The sequence below is a fragment of the Hoplias malabaricus genome, chromosome 11, assembly GCF_029633855.1.
Source record: "Hoplias malabaricus isolate fHopMal1 chromosome 11, fHopMal1.hap1, whole genome shotgun sequence".
In the NCBI taxonomy this organism is placed as follows: Eukaryota; Metazoa; Chordata; class Actinopteri; order Characiformes; family Erythrinidae; genus Hoplias; species Hoplias malabaricus.
In genome coordinates this window covers 25827931-25848668 of record NC_089810.1, presented here as the reverse complement: position 1 = coordinate 25848668, position 20738 = coordinate 25827931, and the positions used below count along the sequence as shown (strand labels likewise).

At 37.4% G+C, this 20738-nt stretch overlaps 1 protein-coding gene across 1 annotated transcript; it reads left to right on the top strand.

Annotated features, from left to right (window-relative positions):
• Positions 1-16713: 16713 nt before the first annotated feature.
• On the top strand, positions 16714-20210 carry LOC136710072 (uncharacterized). Its single transcript, XM_066685702.1, has 6 exons — positions 16714-17251; positions 17362-17444; positions 17765-17881; positions 18022-18111; positions 18415-18474; positions 19352-20210. Exons 1-6 carry the CDS (start codon positions 17245-17247, stop codon positions 19928-19930), a joined length of 936 nt encoding a protein of 311 aa, XP_066541799.1. The 5' UTR covers positions 16714-17244; the 3' UTR covers positions 19931-20210.
• Positions 20211-20738: the final 528 nt, after the last annotated feature.

The window sequence follows — 20738 nt, the reverse complement described above, 5'->3', positions numbered from 1 at the left end:
GCCATCTACACTAGGATTTCTTGTGCGCGTCTACATCACAGTTTACGGTAGAACGTGTGCGAGCGAGAGGGGGGACTCGCAGAAAAGCGCAGATATTGAAATTTCATATTGAAGATCCATAAAATGGAGGGAATACAGTTTCACTGAAATTAAAATTAAAAATCAAATTGTTACCAGAAAATCTCACTGTTGTATTGAAAAACATGTCCTCAGCTACACAGGGTATAATATTTATGTGTATTTACTGTAAGAATGAGAATAGGCTTGAAAAAAACTTCAAAAAACTCTATGGATATTAAATTCCATAAAATGGTTAAATAAAACTGTTACCAGACCACTCCACTGCATTCTTGAAGAGCATGTCCTCAGGTACTCATGGTATAATTTTCATACATTTTTACTGTAGGAATATGAAGTAATATTATTTGATGATGTTTAATTTACATATATGGACAATTTTGAGTTCTATTAAAGAGTTAATTCAAACTGTTACCAAACCACTCCACAGCAGCCTTGAAGAACATGTTCTAGAGTACCCAGAGAATAATTGTCATACATTTTTACTGTAGGAAATTGGAGTAATATCATTTCAAACTCATAAATATGCTGTTTAATTTACAAATATTGCAAATTTTGAGAGCTATTAAAGGGTTAAATCAAACTGTTACCAAACCATTCCACTGCAGCCTTGAAGAACATGTTCTCAGGTACCCAGAGAATAATTTTTATACATTTTTACTGTAGGAATTTGGAGTAATAGCATTACAAACTTCATAAGAATAACAACACAATTCCACAAATTGCAGAATGCTGAAGGCCATAAAATGGTTAAATCAAACTGTTACCAGACCACTCCACTGCAGTCTTGAAGAACATGTTCTCAGGTACCCAGAGAATATTTTTATATATTTTTACTGTAGGAATTTGGAGTAATAGCATTACAAACTTCATAAGAATTTTGTTTAATTTGCATATATGGCAAAATTGTGAGTCCTATTAAAGGGTTAAATCAAACTGTTACCAGACCACTCCACTGCAGTCTTGAAGAGCATGTTCTCGGGTACTCAACCTATAATTGTCATACATTTTTACTGTAGGAATTTGGAGTAAGAGCATTTCAAATTTCAGTAAAAATTGTTTAATTTGCCAATATTGCATAATTCTGAGAGCTATTAAAGGGTTAAATAAAATTGTTACCAGACCACTCCACTGGAGACTTAAAGAATATGTTCTCAGGTACTCAGAGAATAATTTTTATACATTTTTACTGTAGGAATTTGGAGTAAGAGCATTTCAAATTTCAGTAAAAATTGTTTAATTTGCCAATATTGCAAAATTCTGAGAGCTATTAAAGGGTTAAATCAAATTGTTACCAAACCACTCAACTGCAGCCTTAAAGAATATGTTCTCAGGTACTCAGAGAATAATTTTTATACATTTTTACTGTAAGAATGTGGAGTAATAGCATTACAAACTTCATAAGAATAACAACACAATTCCACAAATTGCAGATTTCTGAAGGCCATAAAATGGTTAAATCAAATTGTTACCAGACCACTCCACTGCAGTCTTGAAGAGCATGTTCTCAGGTACCCAGAGAATATTTTTTATATATTTTTACTGTAGGAATTTGGAGAAATATCATTTCAAACTTATAAATATGCTGTTTATTTTACAAATATTGCAAAATTCTGAGAGCTATTAAAGGGTTAAATCAAATTGTTACCAAATCACTTCACTGAAGCCTTGAAGAACATGTTCCAAGGTACCCAGAGAATAGTTGTCATACATTTTTACTGTAGGAATTTGGAGTAAAATGATGTTTAATTTACATATATGGCAAAATTTTGAGTCCTATTAAAGGGTAAAATCAAACTGTTACCAGACCACTCCACTGCAGCCTTAAAGAATATGTTCTCAGGTACTCAGAGAATAATGTTTATACATTTTTACTGTAGGAATTTGGAGTAAGAGCATTTCAAATTTCAGTAAAAAATGTTAAATTTGCAAATATTGCAAAATTCTGAGAGCTATTAAAGAGTTAAATCAAATTATTAAAGGGTTAAATCAAATCTCATAAATATGATGTTTAATTTCCTTTTTTTGCAAATATTGAGTGTTATTAAAGGGTTGAATCAAACTGTTACCAGACCATTCCACTGCAGCCTTGAAGAGCATGTTCTCAGGTACCCAGGGAATAATTTTCATACATTTTTACTGTAGGAATTTGAAGTAATAGCATTTCAAATCTCATTAAAAAATTATGTTGAATTTACATATATGGCAAATTCTGAGTGCTATTAAAGGGTTAAATCAAATTGTTACCGAATCACTTCACTGAAGCCTTGAAGAACATGTTTCAAGGTACCCAGAGAATAATGTTCATACATTTTTACTGTAGGAATTTGGAGTAATAGCATTTCAAATCTCATTAAAAAATGATGTTGAATTTACATATGTGGCAAATTCTGAGTGCTATTAAAGGGTTAAATCGAACTGTTACCAGACCACTCCAACTCAGTCTTAAAGCAAATGCTCTCTTTAGCTTTCATTGTTATCATTAGCGTAATAAAATGTACTTTTTCTATTGCAATTATGTCTTCTCTTTTAATTAACATAATTTATGTTGCTGTGCAAAAAATATTTTTTTTGTATGTGTTGTGCTCATATGAATTCTTTATGAGGTTATTTTACTTTTGTTGTCCGCTGTGTTTTATATTTTTAGTTTATTCTAACATGACAGTAAGCACTTTCAGGAGGTTACAAAGGGTCATTTTAGGCAGGTCACCGTGACAATCATGGTAGGTAACCCCCACCCCCCTTGATTGTCTTCAAGGGGATCAGTAAACAACTTCTGTAAGGGGGTGACTTCCAAACCATAAGACTTTTTAAATCAATGTAATTTCTTAGCGTTGTCTAACATTTAAATTTTTTAGTTTCTTTAAGTGAATTCAATCTACAATTTCCTGTGTCTGATGGGCTAATAATGTAAAATTAAAAACTTCTCTAACAGTGGGGTTTAGCCCCTTTACCACTGTTCCCACTGTACCACTGTTATTTGGTTTAGCCCAAGCATATACAAGGTCTTCAAGTATACCTCCCCCCTTTTCTCTGCTGAACTGAAGAAGCATCACTGTCCAATAAATAATTAATTTGTTTGTAAAAACTCTCATAAGTATTGAAAACATCTACAAAAAGTATTAAAAACAAGCATGATGGATCCAAAAGGGAAGCAAAGGTGAGTTAATTATCTTAGTACAGTAAAATTAAATATGGAATTTGTTGTGATTTTTATGTTATGTCATGATTACTAAATATATATAGATTACTAATTTGTACAATATTTATATGTAGATTACTACAGTTTATAAGTTTTTAATTTATGACTTTACCACATAATGTAAAGTTACAATGGTTTTAATAATGTAATTTTGCCTCTTGTATTGTATTTAATAATGTAATTTTGCCTCTTGTATATTGCAAAGCTAATTTCTTAACGACTCTCATTTAACAATTGCTGACAGGATACTCATATTTAAAACATTCGGAAAGGTAAGTATTGCAATTCATTTTGATTATATGATATGTGCCATTAAAAATATGAAATATAAAAATAGTTTTGTGAATTTCAGCTAAACACTATATGTTTTCTCAACAGTGCAGAAAAATGAGAATATCTTTACAAGACATTTCTCAACAAATTCAATTGATTCAGGACTCAAGTCAACATAGAAAACTGGAATCTCCACTGAAAGATCTAGGCTTTTGGTCAGGGATGTGCACTGTCCTAGGTGTACCCAATACACGTACAAATAAGTACCGGCTTAGAAGGGCACACTTCAGTTACACTAAGGTTTGTGACAAGCATGAAAGACTTTTTTTGTGTGTGTGTGTTTGGGGGAGGGGGGGTTATAGCTTGTGCGTTTTGTAAAATTAATTTAAAAAGTGTAAAATATAAAAAAAATAACTGAATGATCAAATAAAACAGGTATACTTTGTTTTAAATGGTTTTGTCTGAAAATGATGCCATATGAATTTAGGGTAAATTACCAAAATATAAGTTATATATCTGTTTTCCCAGTTGCATGCTTAGCTTAACACTAGAACTACCAAACCGCAGCCATTTGGCAGTTATACCTTTAAATCCCAAAGAACTGCCATTTGGCAGGTGTGAATAGCTCTTCTTGCCTCCAGTGCTATGTAAATGAGGCTATGAGTCAACCCATGAGTCACAGGGGTTGACATGATTGAGGATCATGTCCCAAGCCTGCTGTGTACTGTAAACCTTTGCCATCTTTGCTTCTCAGTCAACAGAGTAAGTGAAATATGTGTGGTGACGTGGCTTTTTATCCACATGGAAATGGATACACACATAGTAGTTATCATCATTGTTCACGCTATCACCTATCATACCCATCCCTGTTCACTGTTACCTGGTACTGGCATATTTCGATCTAATGGCTGCAACAACAACATTTTTAAAATAAATATAGAACCCATCTCAGTTACCTCCATCGTGTATATTTGTAATATTGTATTATAGTGAGAAAGGTTTATTCTATTTTATTTCACTCAACATGTAGTCAGACAGGCTATTTACTTTGGTGCAGTTTATTATATAAAGTTTATGCACTTTATTAACAAGTTTTCCTGTGTCTGCGGTCATCTTTCTCTTTATTCTAAAACGGACACAAAGACATTATTTGAACTATAATTCCAAAACATCTCAAGTCTGTCTCCTTTGTACTAATTTTGGATTGTTTTCTCACTGATGATTGGTCAAAATAGTTCAAGTTCAGATTTTTTAACCATTATTTTAAGATCAAATCAAATCAAATCAAATCAAATTTATTTATATAGCGCTTTTCACAACTGATGTTGTCACAAAGCAGCTTCACAGAATTCCAGTAAGACAAGATTTGACATGAAATGTAAAGACAAATGTAAAACCCTCAAGTGAGCAAGCCAGGGGCGACAGTGGCAAGGAAAAACTCCCCCAGCTGAGGAAGAAACCTTGGGAGGAACCAAGGCTCACAAGGGGTGACCCATCCTCCTCTGGTCAATCTACTGGTGATGATAGTTAGTAGTCCATGAGAACTTCAGTGTAGGGACAGCTTCAAGGCACTTGGTGGTTGCTGGAGCGTGGGCAGCTGGTCTGAAGCGTGGAGGAGGATCTCGACAGTCATCCATCAGTGTCCAGACAGACAGGTGGGCAGTCGTTTACTCGGAAAGATGTAAAGGGATGGAATTAGTTTTGAACTGTTTTGTGTTTGTAAAGTAGAAAATATGAAAATTTCCAGAGTGTGGCTAATGACTCCGGCAGATCTGACTATGACAGCATTAACTAAAAGGAGAGAACCAGAAGGACACACAGACACGGGAGCATCCTGAAACACTGGCATCCCTCCGCTCCACCGTCAACAAACCTGAGTGATCGCGAGAAGCGGCGGGACGACAGCACCAGCGTCTCAGTATACTATAATTCCCTGTGTCCATGGACCCCCCGGATCTGCCGCCTTTATCTATGGGGGAGCATTAGCTACCAAATGATAAACTAAACAAATGAGTTTTTAGCCTACATTTGAAGATTGCGACTGTGTCTGAGTCCCGAACATTTTTTGGAAGATCATTCCAGAGTTGGGGGGCTTTATAAGAAAAGGCTCTTCCCCCAGCTGAGGCCTTCTGAATTCTGGGAACATTTAAAAATCCAGTATTCTGTGATCTGAGTGAACGTGGGGGCTCATAATAGGAAATTGTATCTTGAAGATATTCAGGAGCAAGCCCATGTAGAGCTTTATATGTTAATAACAAAATTTTGTAGTCAATGCGGAATTTAACAGGCAGCCAATGAAGTGATGATAGAACTGGGCTGATATGTTCAAATTTTCTAGTTTTAGTGAGGACCCTAGCTGCAGCATTTTGAACTAGTTGAAGTTTTCTTAAATTGCTGCTGGTGCATCCTGACAGTAGTGCGTTACAGTAGTCAAGCCTTGAAGTAATAAAGGCATGTACTAATGTTTCTGCGTCCTGGAGGGATAGGGCATTTCTAATCTTAGCAATATTGCGAAGATGTAAAAAAGCTGTCCTAGTGATACTACCTATGTGTTGATCAAATGATAAATCCGGGTCAATTATGACACCAAGATTTTTTGCTGCTGAACCAGGTTTAACTGGAAAGTTAGCTAGATCTAAAATTAAATCTGATAATTTATTTCTTGTCACTTTTGGACCCAAAAGCAGGACCTCTGTTTTGTTGCTGTTTAGAAGGAGGAAGTTACGCAACATCCAGCCTTTCACGTCTTTTACACAGTCCTCTATTTTCTTTAATCTGTGTTTGTCATCGGGCTTGGCTGAAATATACAATTGTGTGTCGTCTGCGTAACAGTGAAAGTTAATGTCATGGTTTCTTATAACTGTGCCTAGCGGTAACATGTATAATGTAAATAATAATGGTCCTAAAATAGAGCCTTGTGGAATTCCAAATCTTACTTTAGAATAATTTGAATTTAGATTGTTTACTTTTACGAATTGATAACGTTCCGTTAAGTAAGATTTGAACCATAATAGGGCTGTCCCTGTGATTCCAACCATGTTTTCTAACCTTTCTATGAGAATATTGTGGTCTATTGTATCGAAGGCTGCGCTTAGGTCAAGAAGCACCAACAGGGATACGTGGCCTTGATCAGAGGCAAGAAGAAGATCATTTGTTATCTTGACTAGAGCTGTCTCTGTACTATGATGTTGCCTGAATCCAGATTGGAATTTTTCATATATATGATTCTTATGTAGATATGAACTAAGTTGTTGGGCCACAGCTCTTTCTAAGATCTTAGACAGAAATGGCAAATTAGAAATAGGCCTGTAATTAGACAGTGTACTAGCATCAAGATTTGGTTTCTTGATCATAGGTTTAATAACTGCTAGTTTAAAAGCTTTGGGTACATGGCCCAGACTAAGCGATGAGTTTACTATAGTTAAAAGAGGATCAATAATAGCTGGTAGTACTTCTTTGAGCAACTTTGTGGGAATTGCGTCAAGTGTGCAAGTTGTACAGTTTGCGGAGGTGATAATCTTCTCTAGTTCTAATTGTGGGAGTGGGTAAAAGGTTTCAAGTCTTTCTTTTACAGTTATATTATGTTTTATTTCATTCACATCAGGTGGCAGCCAGGATGGATTTGATCCTGTGGCTAGAGTTTGTTGTCTAATATTCTCAATTTTATTATTAAAAAAGTCCATAAAATCTTTACTGGTGAGAGTTGCTGGAATTAGTTGTTCAGAACCTGCTTGATTTTTTGTAATTCTAGAAAACACACTAAACAGTGCTCTCGGATTATTTTTATTATTGGAGATCAGCGAGGCCAGATATGCTGAGCGAGCTTTAGTGAGGGCATTTCTATACTCTATAAGGCTGTCCTTCCAGGCAGAATGAAACACTTCAAGCTTGGTTGATCGCCATTTCCGCTCTAGTTTTCGTAATGTTTGTTTTAAAGTACGGGTCTTATCGTTATACCATGGTGCGAGCTTTTTCTGTCTTATACTTTTATGTTTAAGTGGTGCTACCTTTTCTAAAGTAGATCGACAGGTATTTTCTAGGTAGTCAGTTAGTACATCTAGGTCCATTGGGTCTGATGGAGTTGGAACTGGGGTTGATAGTTCTGGTAGGTTTTCTATAAATTGTAGGGCGGTAGATGGTTTTATTATACGCCTTGTAGAATAGCGAGGGTTCTTACATATATTATGGATAAAACGTAGCTCATATGAAATTAAGTAATGATCGGAGATTGCTGAGGATTGCGGTAAGATATTAATTTTGTCAATGTTAAGACCTAGTGTCAGAACTAAGTCTAAAGTGTGGCTGCAGTAGTGTGTAGGCCCTGTTACATTTTGAGTAATACCAATAGAGTCTAAGATTGAGGTAAATGCCTTTTTTAGTGGGTCACTTTCCTTCTCAAAATGGATATTGAAATCTCCTACAATTATAACTTTATGATTGCACACCGCTAGGTTTGTAGCAAAATCGCTGAATTCTTTCAGAAATTCTAAGTAAGGCCCTGGTGGTCTGTAAATGTTGCATAATAAAAATGCGTCCTTTTTTGTGACCGGATTTGTAATAATAGTGGAGAGAACCTCAAAAGAAGAAAAGGTGTCACATTGTTTAAGACTAATTTCTAGGGTATTTTGGTAAATTACACATACTCCACCTCCTTTGCCTGATATTCTTGGGCTATGTGCATAATTATAGCCTAGGGGGGTGGCTTCATTTAGTGCTAAATATTCATTTGGTTTAACCCACGTTTCCGTGAGACAGAAAACATTGAATTTATGATCACTTATAATATCATTTACGATGAGTGCTTTTGAGTTTAGCGATCTTATGTTGAGTAACCCAAATTTTAGTTCTGAGGTGTTGCTGCTAGGTGTTGTGTATGATTTAATATTGATTAGGTTGCTGAAACAGGCTGATTTTGTTTTTCTACTTTTACATTTAGTTCGGGGGAAAGACACAGTCTCAATACAGTTGAACCTGGGTGACGCCTCAAGACAGTTCGCAGACGGTCGGTTTAGCCTGTCTGTCTGCAGCCTGGTCCCGGCTCTGGATTGTCAGCAGCTATCTACACTACTCTGCCGACTAACTAAAAGACTATGTGCTATACTGCAAGAAAGTAAGGCAGCACCCTCCCGCGTGGGGTGGATACCATCCCTACCTATAAGACCAGGCTTGCCCTCAAAACGTAACCAATTGTCTATAAAGCCCACTTGATTTTCGGAACACCACTTGGACATCCAGCAGTTTAACGCCGAAAGTCTGCTGTAAGCTTCGTCGCCACGCCGCATTGGTATGGGACCAGAGCAGATTACGGCATCGGACATCGTCTGGGCCAGTTTAATCACCTCTGTAATATTACCCTTAGTTACCTCAGACTGCCGCAGACGAATATCATTGGCCCCTACATGAATGACTACCCTCGAATATCTCCTATTAGCTAACAGTCTAAGGTTGCCACTAATATCCGGCGCTCTGGCTCCCGATAAACAGCTAACTGTTACTGCCGGCGCCCCTAAAGGAGTAGCTAGTTTCACGTGCCGAACAATAGAGTCTCCTATAACCAGAGCACTCTTAACAGGCTCCTCAGCGGGTGCTTCGCTGAGCAGGGCAAACCTGTTTGACACGCGAATCGGAGGAGCGTGGTGTCCCGGTGGGCTAGCTTTGGCCTCAGCGTTAGCATCAGCCTTAGCTTTCCGGCTATGACGCCGAGACGTCACCCATTCACCCCGCTGTGAGGGCTCTAACGCCGGAGTCGTGGGGGTGCTAACTCTCCCTAAGGCACCCGGAGTTGCTAACACTGAATCTCGCTGTTTATCCCTCAACAATAATAAGCTCCGGATGCGCACTTCTAGCTGGTCCACTTTATCCACCAGAGAGCTAACTAGCTGACACTTACTACAAATACAACCACTATATTTATCGCTAGAGGTGGAAAAGGGCGTTAAACTAAACATGCCACACTCTGAGCAGGCAAAACAGCCAGTAGTAGCCATGGAATTGCAGGTACTTACCGCTTTTAGTGAATTTTAGTAACTTATACCAAGAACGTTACTCCAGGGTCCGGTGGCAGTTTTAGTGCCTCTGTAATGAATATTCCTGCGGAGACAATCTACAAGATAGATCTATGGATGGTTAGTAGGTTATAAAAACAGATATAAATATAGAAATAACAATGGAAACGATTAAACAGGAAAACCCGAGCGATCAAAACAGCTTCCAAACGGGTACAGAAACAGCCAAACGGGTTGCCAGATCTCCACTCTCAAACCCCAAAAAGACAAAAAAGAAATTTTGTCTTTTTACAAACTGCCAATAGGTAAAGATATTTTTACATAAATTTCTACAAAAGAAACAACCCTCAGCTACTTGTAAATAAGAAATGTTTACTTAAGCTTTTTTAAAACCCAAAGTAAAAGAATCTTATCAGGACATTTTGTCTTGTTTTAAGTCAAAATATCTCACCCCATTGGCAAAATTGTTTTTTTAATGTAAAGTATGTAAGTAAATGTATTTAGTTTATGTAAATATGTAAGTAAATATGACTCAAATTAAGATAAAATACTATTTATTTAGCAATATTTACTTATTAACTGATTTTTTTATTTATATTTTTCAAGGTTTTTGGTAGGTTTCACATCAAATAATATTCCATTAGATCAACAAAAAAAAAACAGAATAGCAAAATAGCTATATAGATAGGTTTCTTAGGGTTAAGAAGGGTTAAAATCAAGGTTTTTTTCTCCATCTGAGTCAATGGATCAACATAGTTCACACTATCACCCCCTCCCCCCCCTTAAGTGTTCACTTAAGTGTTCAGTGAAACAACTGCTACATTTGTCAGCAGGGTATTGCAATTACAAAAGCTGTACAATCAATTTGCACCCAATGATTCCAGGTAGGCTGTGGACCCACTGTGACCCTGAATTGGATAAGCGGTTACAGATAATGAATGAATGAATGTATAATCAATGTCAAAATTTATATTTTATGTACTTCTCAGGACTCCATAACAGTAGAAGCTGTGCAACAGGAGGATGATGTAAAGCAGAAACACTATGTGCAGGAGGTGGAAGATGTGCTGGATGTTGAAGATGTACGTGAGGGAGAAGATGTGCAAGAAGTGGAAGATAAGCAGGATGGAGAGGATGTGCAGGAGGAGGAAGATGTGCAAGAGATAGATAATGTACTGGAAGTGGAGGATGTGCAGCATGATTCTGAAGATGAATATGTCAGTGATATAATTGCTGAGAGTGAAGAGGAATTCTTCATTCAGTGTCTTCCTGCACCACCATTATTCTTTTTCATTCCACATTCAGCTTGGAGAAATCTACGTAAAAGGCAAAAAAGAAACCACTTTAAGGGACTACAATGGACAAATATTATAGCAAAAGGCATTCGATCTGTACACCCATACTGCAGTTTTGCATTTCTTGGTCACAGGGTTAAAGTACTTGTATCAAAGAGAAACGCACCACTTTTTAAATGCTCAGGGTACTGTACATTTAGTGACTGTCCAGTTGAAGTAGATGTTGTAGTGCACAGTGAGGCTACTCTGAAAGCACTTGTATCCTTCAGAGGTGAAACTGTGGTACACAGCAAAACTGAACTGAAAAGGCGTCCTGTGAGAGCAGACAAACAACTTTGTATAGATCAAAAACTTGTAGGCATGTTTCCAAGGGCTTTTTATCTTCAAAATCTGCAGAAACTTAAGAAAACTGTATTTGAGTCTGGTTGCAGGGATGAAGCCCCAACTCCTGGGGTTCTGAAATCCATCTCCTGGAGACAAAGAGGCAAGAAAAGACCTCATAAAAATGAAACTCTGAGTCTCCAGAAAATGATCGAGACAAAAACTGACTCGCCTTACAATGTGCTTCAAAAATTATTCCTCCTTCCTAAAGGAGCAATGCTATGGTCAAAAAGGAGCATTGACATTTTTCATAGACGATCGAAAGAGGACATAATGTATATAGATGCTACAGGAAGTATTCTAAAAAAATCCCCAAAACAATCCAGGTCCATTTTATGTATATGAGATCGTGGTGAGAAACCAAAACAAAGGTTGTCCTCCTTTCCCTGTCGCAACTTATGTGACATGTGATCACACCACTGCTTCTGTTCTTTATTTTCTAAGTGCGTTTCAAACTGATCATGCCAGACTTCATGGACACAGGAATATAAACCCAATAATGATAGTATGTGATGGCTCTATTGTCCTCATGCAGGCAATATCACAAGTTTTTTGCCAAACAAACCTGAGCAATTTGCTTGTGAAATACTTCAAAATAGTAACTGGAAAAGGCACTACAGAAGACTTCAGTCACACTATTCTTCATCGTTGCCTGAGCCACATAATGAAGAATGCAAAGACCCTATGCAAAAAACAGTTAGTAACATTTTGTTTTTTGTTTGTTTTTAATGTGTATTATTATGTGTAACAGACCTGTAATATGTACATTATAACAATTCTAAACTTTCTATTTGTCAATCAGTGCTCCCAGTCACTACAAGTTGTGTATGCATATATTTGGCCTCCTGACATCAGCAAGCACAATGGCAGAATTAGATGAGATGCTTCTCAGCTGCACTGTACTTTTTTCAAGTCCATGCAGTTCTGAAAATGTAGAGAAGCACTTCAGTAACCTCCAGGGAATGCGGCTGACAGTTCGCGCGCTCAGTTTGTTTGTTTGCTTGCTGCTGTTTAGTACTGTTCCTAAGCTCTTTACTTAAAATCTTTACTTTACTGTTAATAACTTGTTAACTTATCCTTATTAGTTGTGCTTAGTGTTAGTTGTACACTGTTAAATACCACTACCATTGTATTATTGTTGTTTTCATATTAATAACTTCTCTCAATTAATAACTCCTTCTCTCCTGATTATGGCGACCGCGGAGGAGCGATCTCTTTCCAGGCTCAGCACGGAGCTCGAGCAGTTGGGCCGCCGAATTCAGCGTCTCCTGGAGAAGCAGACGGAGCTCCAGCGGGAGAAGACGAGGCTCGAGGCCGCCCGCGATGCCTCCTACGCGGCCGTTGGCACGCCAGCTCCTCCGTCGCGACGGCTCCCCGGGACGGCCATCTTCACTCCAGCCCCGAGCTGGGAGCGTCAGCGTGGGCGTGGGAAGCCGAGGTCGTCTCCCCCTCTACCGCAGCCAGTCTTCACCTCTACTAACCGGTTTGAGGTGCTCAGCTCCTGGCCCTCATCTGCACCGAGAACTAAACAGGACGGTGTTCTTATTATCGGTGACTCTATAGTCAGACATTTAAGAGTCTCAGGCACAAAGAGTAAAGCTACTGTGTCCTGTCTTCCAGGTGCTCGTGTCCTGGATGTTGCCAGGCGACTTCCCTCGGCGCTGCGGCAGCGTGAGGATCTCGGCACCGTCGTTCTCCACGTGGGGACGAACCACACTTCCGCCCGCCGCAGCGAGGTCCTGAAGGAGCACTACCGTTCGCTTCTGGATACCGCTCGGAAGAAGACGGACGCCAGGATCGTCGTCTCCGGCCCCCTACCCACCTACAGACGAGGATGTGAGGCGTACAGCAGGCTCTTCGCATTCCACTCCTGGCTCCGGGTTTGGTGTGGCACTGTCGGCGTGGACTACGTCGACCACTGGGAGTGTTTTCGGGAACGTCCTGCCCTCTACCGACGGGATGGGCTTCACCCTAGTCGTCTAGGTTCTGCAGTTCTCTCTGGGAACATCGAGGATGTTCTTCGCCAGGCTTGACTAACCCCACCCACCAGCACAAACCAGGCAAGTAGATTACACAGCGAACAGGTAAGTGATTTTAAGGATACACTTACAGATAATGGCCATTTGTTTGCCCATAGTAAGGATATATCTACAAAGCTTGCTTTAAGAAATATAAAAATTTGTTACAGTATCAAGACTGTGTCTGTCCCCCGAATCAAACTTAAACCCAGAAAATATTAAACAGCGTGCCCCAATAACCTAATCACTATTAAACCATCAGAAACAGAGGGTAGTATAATCCCCACAGACCTAAAGTTTGGCCTACTCAATATAAGAGCACTTAACTCTAAAGCAGTCATTATACATGAAATAATAATGGATCAGAAACTTGATGTTTTATGCCTTAGTGAAACTTGGGTCAGAAATGATGAATATTTAGCACTAAATCAAGCCACTCCTACAGGCTATAAATATGTACACAGCCCCAGACTGACGGGCAAAGGGGGTGGATTATGTATAATTTACAAAAATAATTTAATTATTAACCAAAAACATGGTTACAACTGTACTTCCTTCGAAATCATGTACATTAACATAATTAACCCCGCCACAAATAAGAACACTATCTCCTTATTAAACATTTATAGACCACCAGGGCCCTATTCAGAATTTATAAAAGAATTTGGTGAACTAGCTGCTAATTTAGCAGTGTCGTGTGATAAGTTAATAATTGTAGGAGACTTTAACATTCATTTTGAGAAAAGTGATGATCCCCTAAAAAAGGCGTTCACATCAATGATTCTGTTGGTTTCACACAAAATGTATCAGGTCCTACTCATTATTGTAATCACACACTAGACTTGGTTTTGACCCTGGGCACGAACATAAAAAACCTAAATATTCTCCCTCAGTCTTCCACAGTCTCAGACCACTACCTAATTTCATATGAACTGAGTTTAGATATTAAAAAATGTACATGCCCACATTATTATCTAAAGCGCTCACTAACCCCATCTACAGCCCCTAAATTTACTGAAAACATCACTGATTTATTGACCTCAGTCAGTAGTCCAGCAGACCCACTGGAGCTGGACAGACTAACGGACTACTTAGATAACACTCTTCAATCAACTTTAGATAGTGTAGCACCGCTTAAGCGTAAAAAGCTAGAACAGAAAAAACTCGCTCCCTGGTATAATGAAGAAACGCTCACCCTAAAACAAACCGTAAGGAAATTAGAGCGGAAATGGCGGTCGACTAAACTGGAAGTATTTCATTGTGCCTGGAAAGACAGCCTTATCCAATATAGAAGGGCACTCGTCAATGCACGTTCAGCACATCTGTCCTCACTGATTGAAAATAATAAACACAATCCTAGAGCACTCTTTAATGTAATCTCTAAACTTACAAACAATCGGGCAGCTACTGATCCACAGATCCCAGCCATTCACACCAGCAATGCTTTTATGGACTTTTTTAACAATAAGATTGAAAATATTAGACAAACAATAAATACCATATTATTAAATCCAGCCTGTCTGTCATCTGGTGTGGATGATATAGAACAAAACATAGAAGAAAGACTAGAGGACTTTGACCCACTACCACAGCTAGAACTGGAGAAAATCTTCTACTCGTCAAATTGTACGACCTGCACACTTGATGCAATACCAACAAAACTATTTAAACAAGTATTACCAGTCATAATCAATCCCATTTTAACAATCATAAATTCGTCCCTTAGACTAGGTCACATACACAAAGCATTTAAACTAGCAGTTATTAAGCCCCTGATCAAAAAACCGAATCTTGATCCTAGTGTACTATCCAATTAAGAGACCCATCTCTAACCTTCCCTTCATATCTAAGATCTTAGAAAAAGTTGTGGCCCAACAACTTAGGTCATACTTGCATAAGAATAACATATATGAAAAATTTCAATCTGGTTTTAGGCCACACCATAGCACCGAAACAGCTTTAGTTAAGATAACAAACGACCTTCTTCTCGCCTCTGATCGAGGCTGCGTATCCATGCTAGTTCTACTAGACCTCAGTGCAGCTTTCGATACAATTGATCATTCTATTCTGCTAGAAAGATTAAAAAACATGGTTGGAATAACAGGAACAGCCCTATCATGGTTTAAGTCTTACCTCACAGATCGCTATCAGTTTGTAAACGTAAATAATGTTTCTTCTACTCATACAAAAATGAGATTTGGAGTTCCCCAAGGCTCCATTTTAGGACCTTTACTATTCATATTATACATGCTGCCACTGGGCAGAGTTATTAGCAGGCATGGCATTACCTTCCACAGTTATGCAGATGACACACAGTTATATATATCAGCCAAACCAGGCGACAAACCAACACTAAAGAAAATGGAGGACTGTGTTAAAGAAGTGAAGCATTGGATGTCATACAATTTCCTTCTGCTAAACAGCGACAAAACCGAAGTTCTCCTTCTAGGTCCAAAACCTGCTATAAATAAGGTATCAGACTTAATAAATAATTTTGACTTACCTGTTCTCCCGAGCTCATCAGCTAAAAATCTGGGTGTTATAATTGATTCAGATCTATCATTTGATCAGCATATAGGTAACATTACAAGAACAGCTTTCCTACATCTTCGGAACCTCGCTAAGTTAAGAAACTCCTTATCCCTCCCAGATGCGGAAAAATTAGTTCACGCTTTTATTACATCAAGGTTAGATTATTGCAATGCACTTTTATCAGGATGCTCCAGCAGAAACTTGAGTAAACTCCAGTTAATTCAAAATGCTGCAGCCAGGGTCCTCACTAAAACTAGAAAATTTGATCATATCAGCCCAGTCTTATCGGCCCTTCACTGGCTTCCAGTTAAATTCCGTATTGATTACAAAATTCTTTTACTCACGTATAAATCCTTACATGGTCTCACCCCTGAATACTTGCAAGACCTCATCACACACTATGAACCACCAAGATTACTCAGATCTCAGGGCGCCGGCCTCTTACTAGTACCCAGAATTCATAAGACTTCAGCGGGGGGGAAAGCCTTCTCCTACAAAGCCCCTCAGCTCTGGAACAATCTTCCAGCTAGCGTTCGGGACGCAGACACAGTCACTATGTTTAAGTCCAGGCTCAAAACACACTTGTTCAGTTTAGCCTTTGGCAACTAACCTCTGTCTAGTTTAAGGTTGTCATTTCAGGAACACATGGACATGGAGAATCAGGGTAAACTCGGATGATGTGCTCACAATTTCTCTTGCTTGGAACGAAAGGATGTCTTTGCCTGAGCTCCTTCTGGTTTCCCTACTCCCAGTCTGTTACAGTCTGATCCGTCACTACACTAAAGAAAATATTCACATGCTCTTATTCTCTGCTGCACTCAACCAAACTAACTGCTTCCCTTTTACTGTTTTACTGTTTTCTGAGAGAAAACAGCTGCTCACCTTATTATTATTATTATGTAGCATATTGACACTTCATTGGTGATCATTTAAAATTCAATCTATAGTTTGATCAGAGGAGGATGGGTCCCCTTTGTGAGTCTTGGTTCCTCCCAAGGTTTCTTCCTCCAGCCTCGAGGGAGTTTTTCCTTGCCACTGTCGCCTTCGGCTTGCTTGCATTGGGCTTTGATTTAAATGTTCTGTTTTGAAACTGTGAAGCTGCTTTGTGACAACGTCAGTTGTAAAAGGCGCTATACAAATAAATTTTGATTTGATTTGATTTATGGCCTTTGGAGAATCTCCTGTTAATGACAGCAGCATTGTTGCTGAGGACCTTGAGGTAAAAACCATTATGATTTTCATTAAACTTCTCTGTTTACCCTTTTCCTCAAACCTTAAATATGTGATTTTTTTTAATATAGGACACCGTAGGTCAAACACCATTTCAAACGCATTTCAAGAAACTCATCAGCAGTGCACCTCTAGACCAAAAAGGGGACCCTAATATTTACTACTCTAGGACATTCATCTCTTCCTTAGTGACATATTTCTTGCCCCATGCAGCTCTGTGGACAAGTTTGATGCTGGGTAGGTTATTCATTCAGGTTATTCCAGCCTTAGTTAATGCATAAAATGTAAATTTGTGAAAAAATATATCTTGCAACAAGGAACATTTCAGGAACATGATTTTATTTTAGGTGACCTGGGAAGGCATGGTGAGGGGCTTGCTTATCAGCAGTTCTCAAAGAAATTTTCCAGAATTTCAATGAAGACAACCCAGGTAAAATGTACTTCAAGTATTTCTAAGTTTAAAAGTATGGTCTGCATTTTACTAGTCATGCTGCTTGAAATAATTTGATTAGATTTATCAGACTGCTCAGACAGTCATTTAAGAGTTATTTAGAGATCTTTTTTTCATCTTTCCAGACATCTAAAATAAGACAATATTTATATGTAACAGTGATTTTATATTTTTATATTTAAACCCATTGTATAAGTATTAATTATTAATACCAAACTTAGTAGTGCAAAAAGCTAAACACGTGCAGAACAGAGAAACCAAGAATTTGTATATTAATTACTTTTAATTTCATTATCTAGGAGCACAAAATACATAAAGGGATGTGGAAGCAAAGAAAAAGGAATCAGAGGGGAGTCTATGTCACGCCAATGAAGAAGCCATTTTTGAACAAAGTGAAAAAAATATCAGAACCAACAGTGAGTTCATGAATTAACTCCTTAAAATGTTTTATTTTTTTATTTTTTTTAAATACAAGATAATGATTAAAATTTATTTAGTTAATTGTTAAAAATGTAGTGAGTACCAAAAAACAGTTATTTTGATTTTTTTTTTAAAGAAGTCTTCAAGAACAAACTTGAAAGCAGAGGTACCAGTTGACGATAAAAGGGATGAGGACCTCATTTATAAGCAGCCAAGTACAGTACAGGTGCCTTTTTATGTTATAATTTCATGGTATTATTATTTGGACAAAATTGAATAAATACTATGCTATTTGTGGAAAACTCTATTGACTTGTGCACTGACATGTAGTTATTTATTTACTGACATGACTTTTCCAATTTGAAACAGTAAGATAACCACATTATGAAATTAATAATATATAATTCTAGAACTAAATCTTCTTTAGTTTTTTTTAAACAATGTATGTCTTCAAAATTATAATAAGTATTCAAAAAGGAAATATTTGCATGTGAACTAATGCATATTTCTATATGATTAATATCCACAGAGTCATCCCCTGAAGTTAATTACATCTACGCCATCCACATCGTATGAACCTCTAACCTCAGTATGTGTGCCGAGACAGAAACAAGTATATGAAACAAAAGAAACTGTTCCTTTAAATATATTTATTTTATTTAGTCTGTAGCTAATTACCTTCCAGTGATTCTAGAAGTACTGTAGGCTTAGCCAAGGAATAATAAAACATTATACCACTTTAGAATAGTACTACACTTATAAACGTTTATTAATGTTTAACAACCTCTTTATTTATGATATTTATTATGTTGTTATAATATTAAAAATAATTAATTATGTAATAAAACATAAACAGAAATGGCAAAAGTGACCCCTTTGCCAAATAGTGAACCCACATCCATCTACACTGTTAAACCTCTGATCTTGCGGGATACTGACCTTACTTTGTCTTCTCCATCAATCAACATTAACCTTATCAGCATCAGCACATATTTTTTAAACATTGCAAATATTTTATGAATTAGCCACCAACAAAGTAGATTTTTATACATTAACTGTAATGTGATGTGTACCCTAACATAACAAAATTAGCAAAATTGACATTATCAAGTGTTAGATTATTCTTTATGTTGACATTTTCAATAAGTTCTCAGACATTTTCAGCATTAGGCAATAAAATTAGGTCACTGTTGCTTTTTCTATCTGTGGGTTACAAATGATTATGAATTATATAATTATTATATAATATATTATGATAAGGTGTTTTACACAGGTTTTTAAAACATTTGTAAACCTTTATAACTGTAGTCTTATTTTAAAGTGATACCCAAAGCATACTTATGTAGTACTCTATATTTAAATAAAACTGCAACTTCAGACAAGCTTAATTTATATTATTGATATTGCACTTAGTTTTTTTCTCAGCATTAACATTTATATGTTTTATGTTATATTATTTATAACAGAAAGGTAAAGGAATGAAAACAAGATCACGGAGAGAAAACCTTGGGCCAGTTTGGGGAAATCATTCACCGCAAGAAATCATTCCAGCAGCCAGATTGTCAAGGCCAGTAATTATCCACCATGATCAGTTGATTAGCATTCTGGACCCCCATATATGGCTAAGTAGTGATGAGATAGATTCAGCTTGCTTTTACATGGCACAGAAGTATGATGATACTGATGGCTTTCAGTCATGCCTGTTGTTTTCAGCCCTTCATCGTGGCAGTATTGTTGGTACCCCAGTGAAGCCATTTGTGCAAGTACTTAATATTAATGATAACCACTGGATTACTGCAAGCAACATTTTCTGTCAGCCAAATGAGGTGTGTATATATGACAGCTTAAATTCAGGAATAAACAACAACACTAAACAAATGCTGTCATGGATGATTCGACCGTCAGCACCCGATTTCATTATCAGAAAGCCTACTGTGCAGATTCAGCAGTCAGGTAGCAATTGCGGACTTTTTGCCCTTGCCTTTGCAAAGGTATTGTGTGACAGAGTTAGACCAGAGGAGTGCCTTATTGAGGAAAAAAACTAAGGCAAAGACTCTACAGAGGTATATTGGAGAAAAGGGTACCAGACTATGCTTACAAAAAAACACAAAGAAAGCCAGAGAGGGATGCAGTAAAAGTATATGTTTACTGGGTCTGCAGGACTTCTCATAATAATGAGGTGATGGTCCAGTGTAGCAAATGCAATTTCTGGTATCATCCCACTTGTGTGAGTGTCCCTAAATGTGCACTGGACACCACAGCAGAAGAATGGCACTGCCAAACCTGCATAGGTTATGTTTGAAAGATAAAAGATAAAAAGCAGGTCACCTTTGAAGAAAACTATCCTTAATTTTGTTTGTTCTTCTACATTTCAGAATCTTCTTTACATTACCACATAGATTGTGGTGTTGGTGGTGGGTGGTGCGTGTGGTGTTTAACTTGGCTTGGATTTAATGAGTACTTTCAATTAAAACATTTCACTTGAATATCTGATATAATGTCTTCATTTAAGGTACATGTTTAAGGAATTAATCAGTAACAGTTTCCACATTTAAACATTATATTAACTAAGAGTCATTGCCACAATTACCTAGTATGCGTTTTTCAAGAATAGAGTTGATTTTATGTGGTAAACTTAGAAATTATTTTTTTATGTGGTTAATAAATGTGATTATTTACTGATCAGAAATGACAGTTTGACATCCTACTACTACAAATTCCTACAGAATTACATGACAATTATACCCTGGGTACATGAGGATACATTCCAGAATACTTCAGTGGGGTTTTCAAATAACAATTTGATTTAATCCTGTTATGACGCACAAAACATGGATTTTTTAAAATAATTTT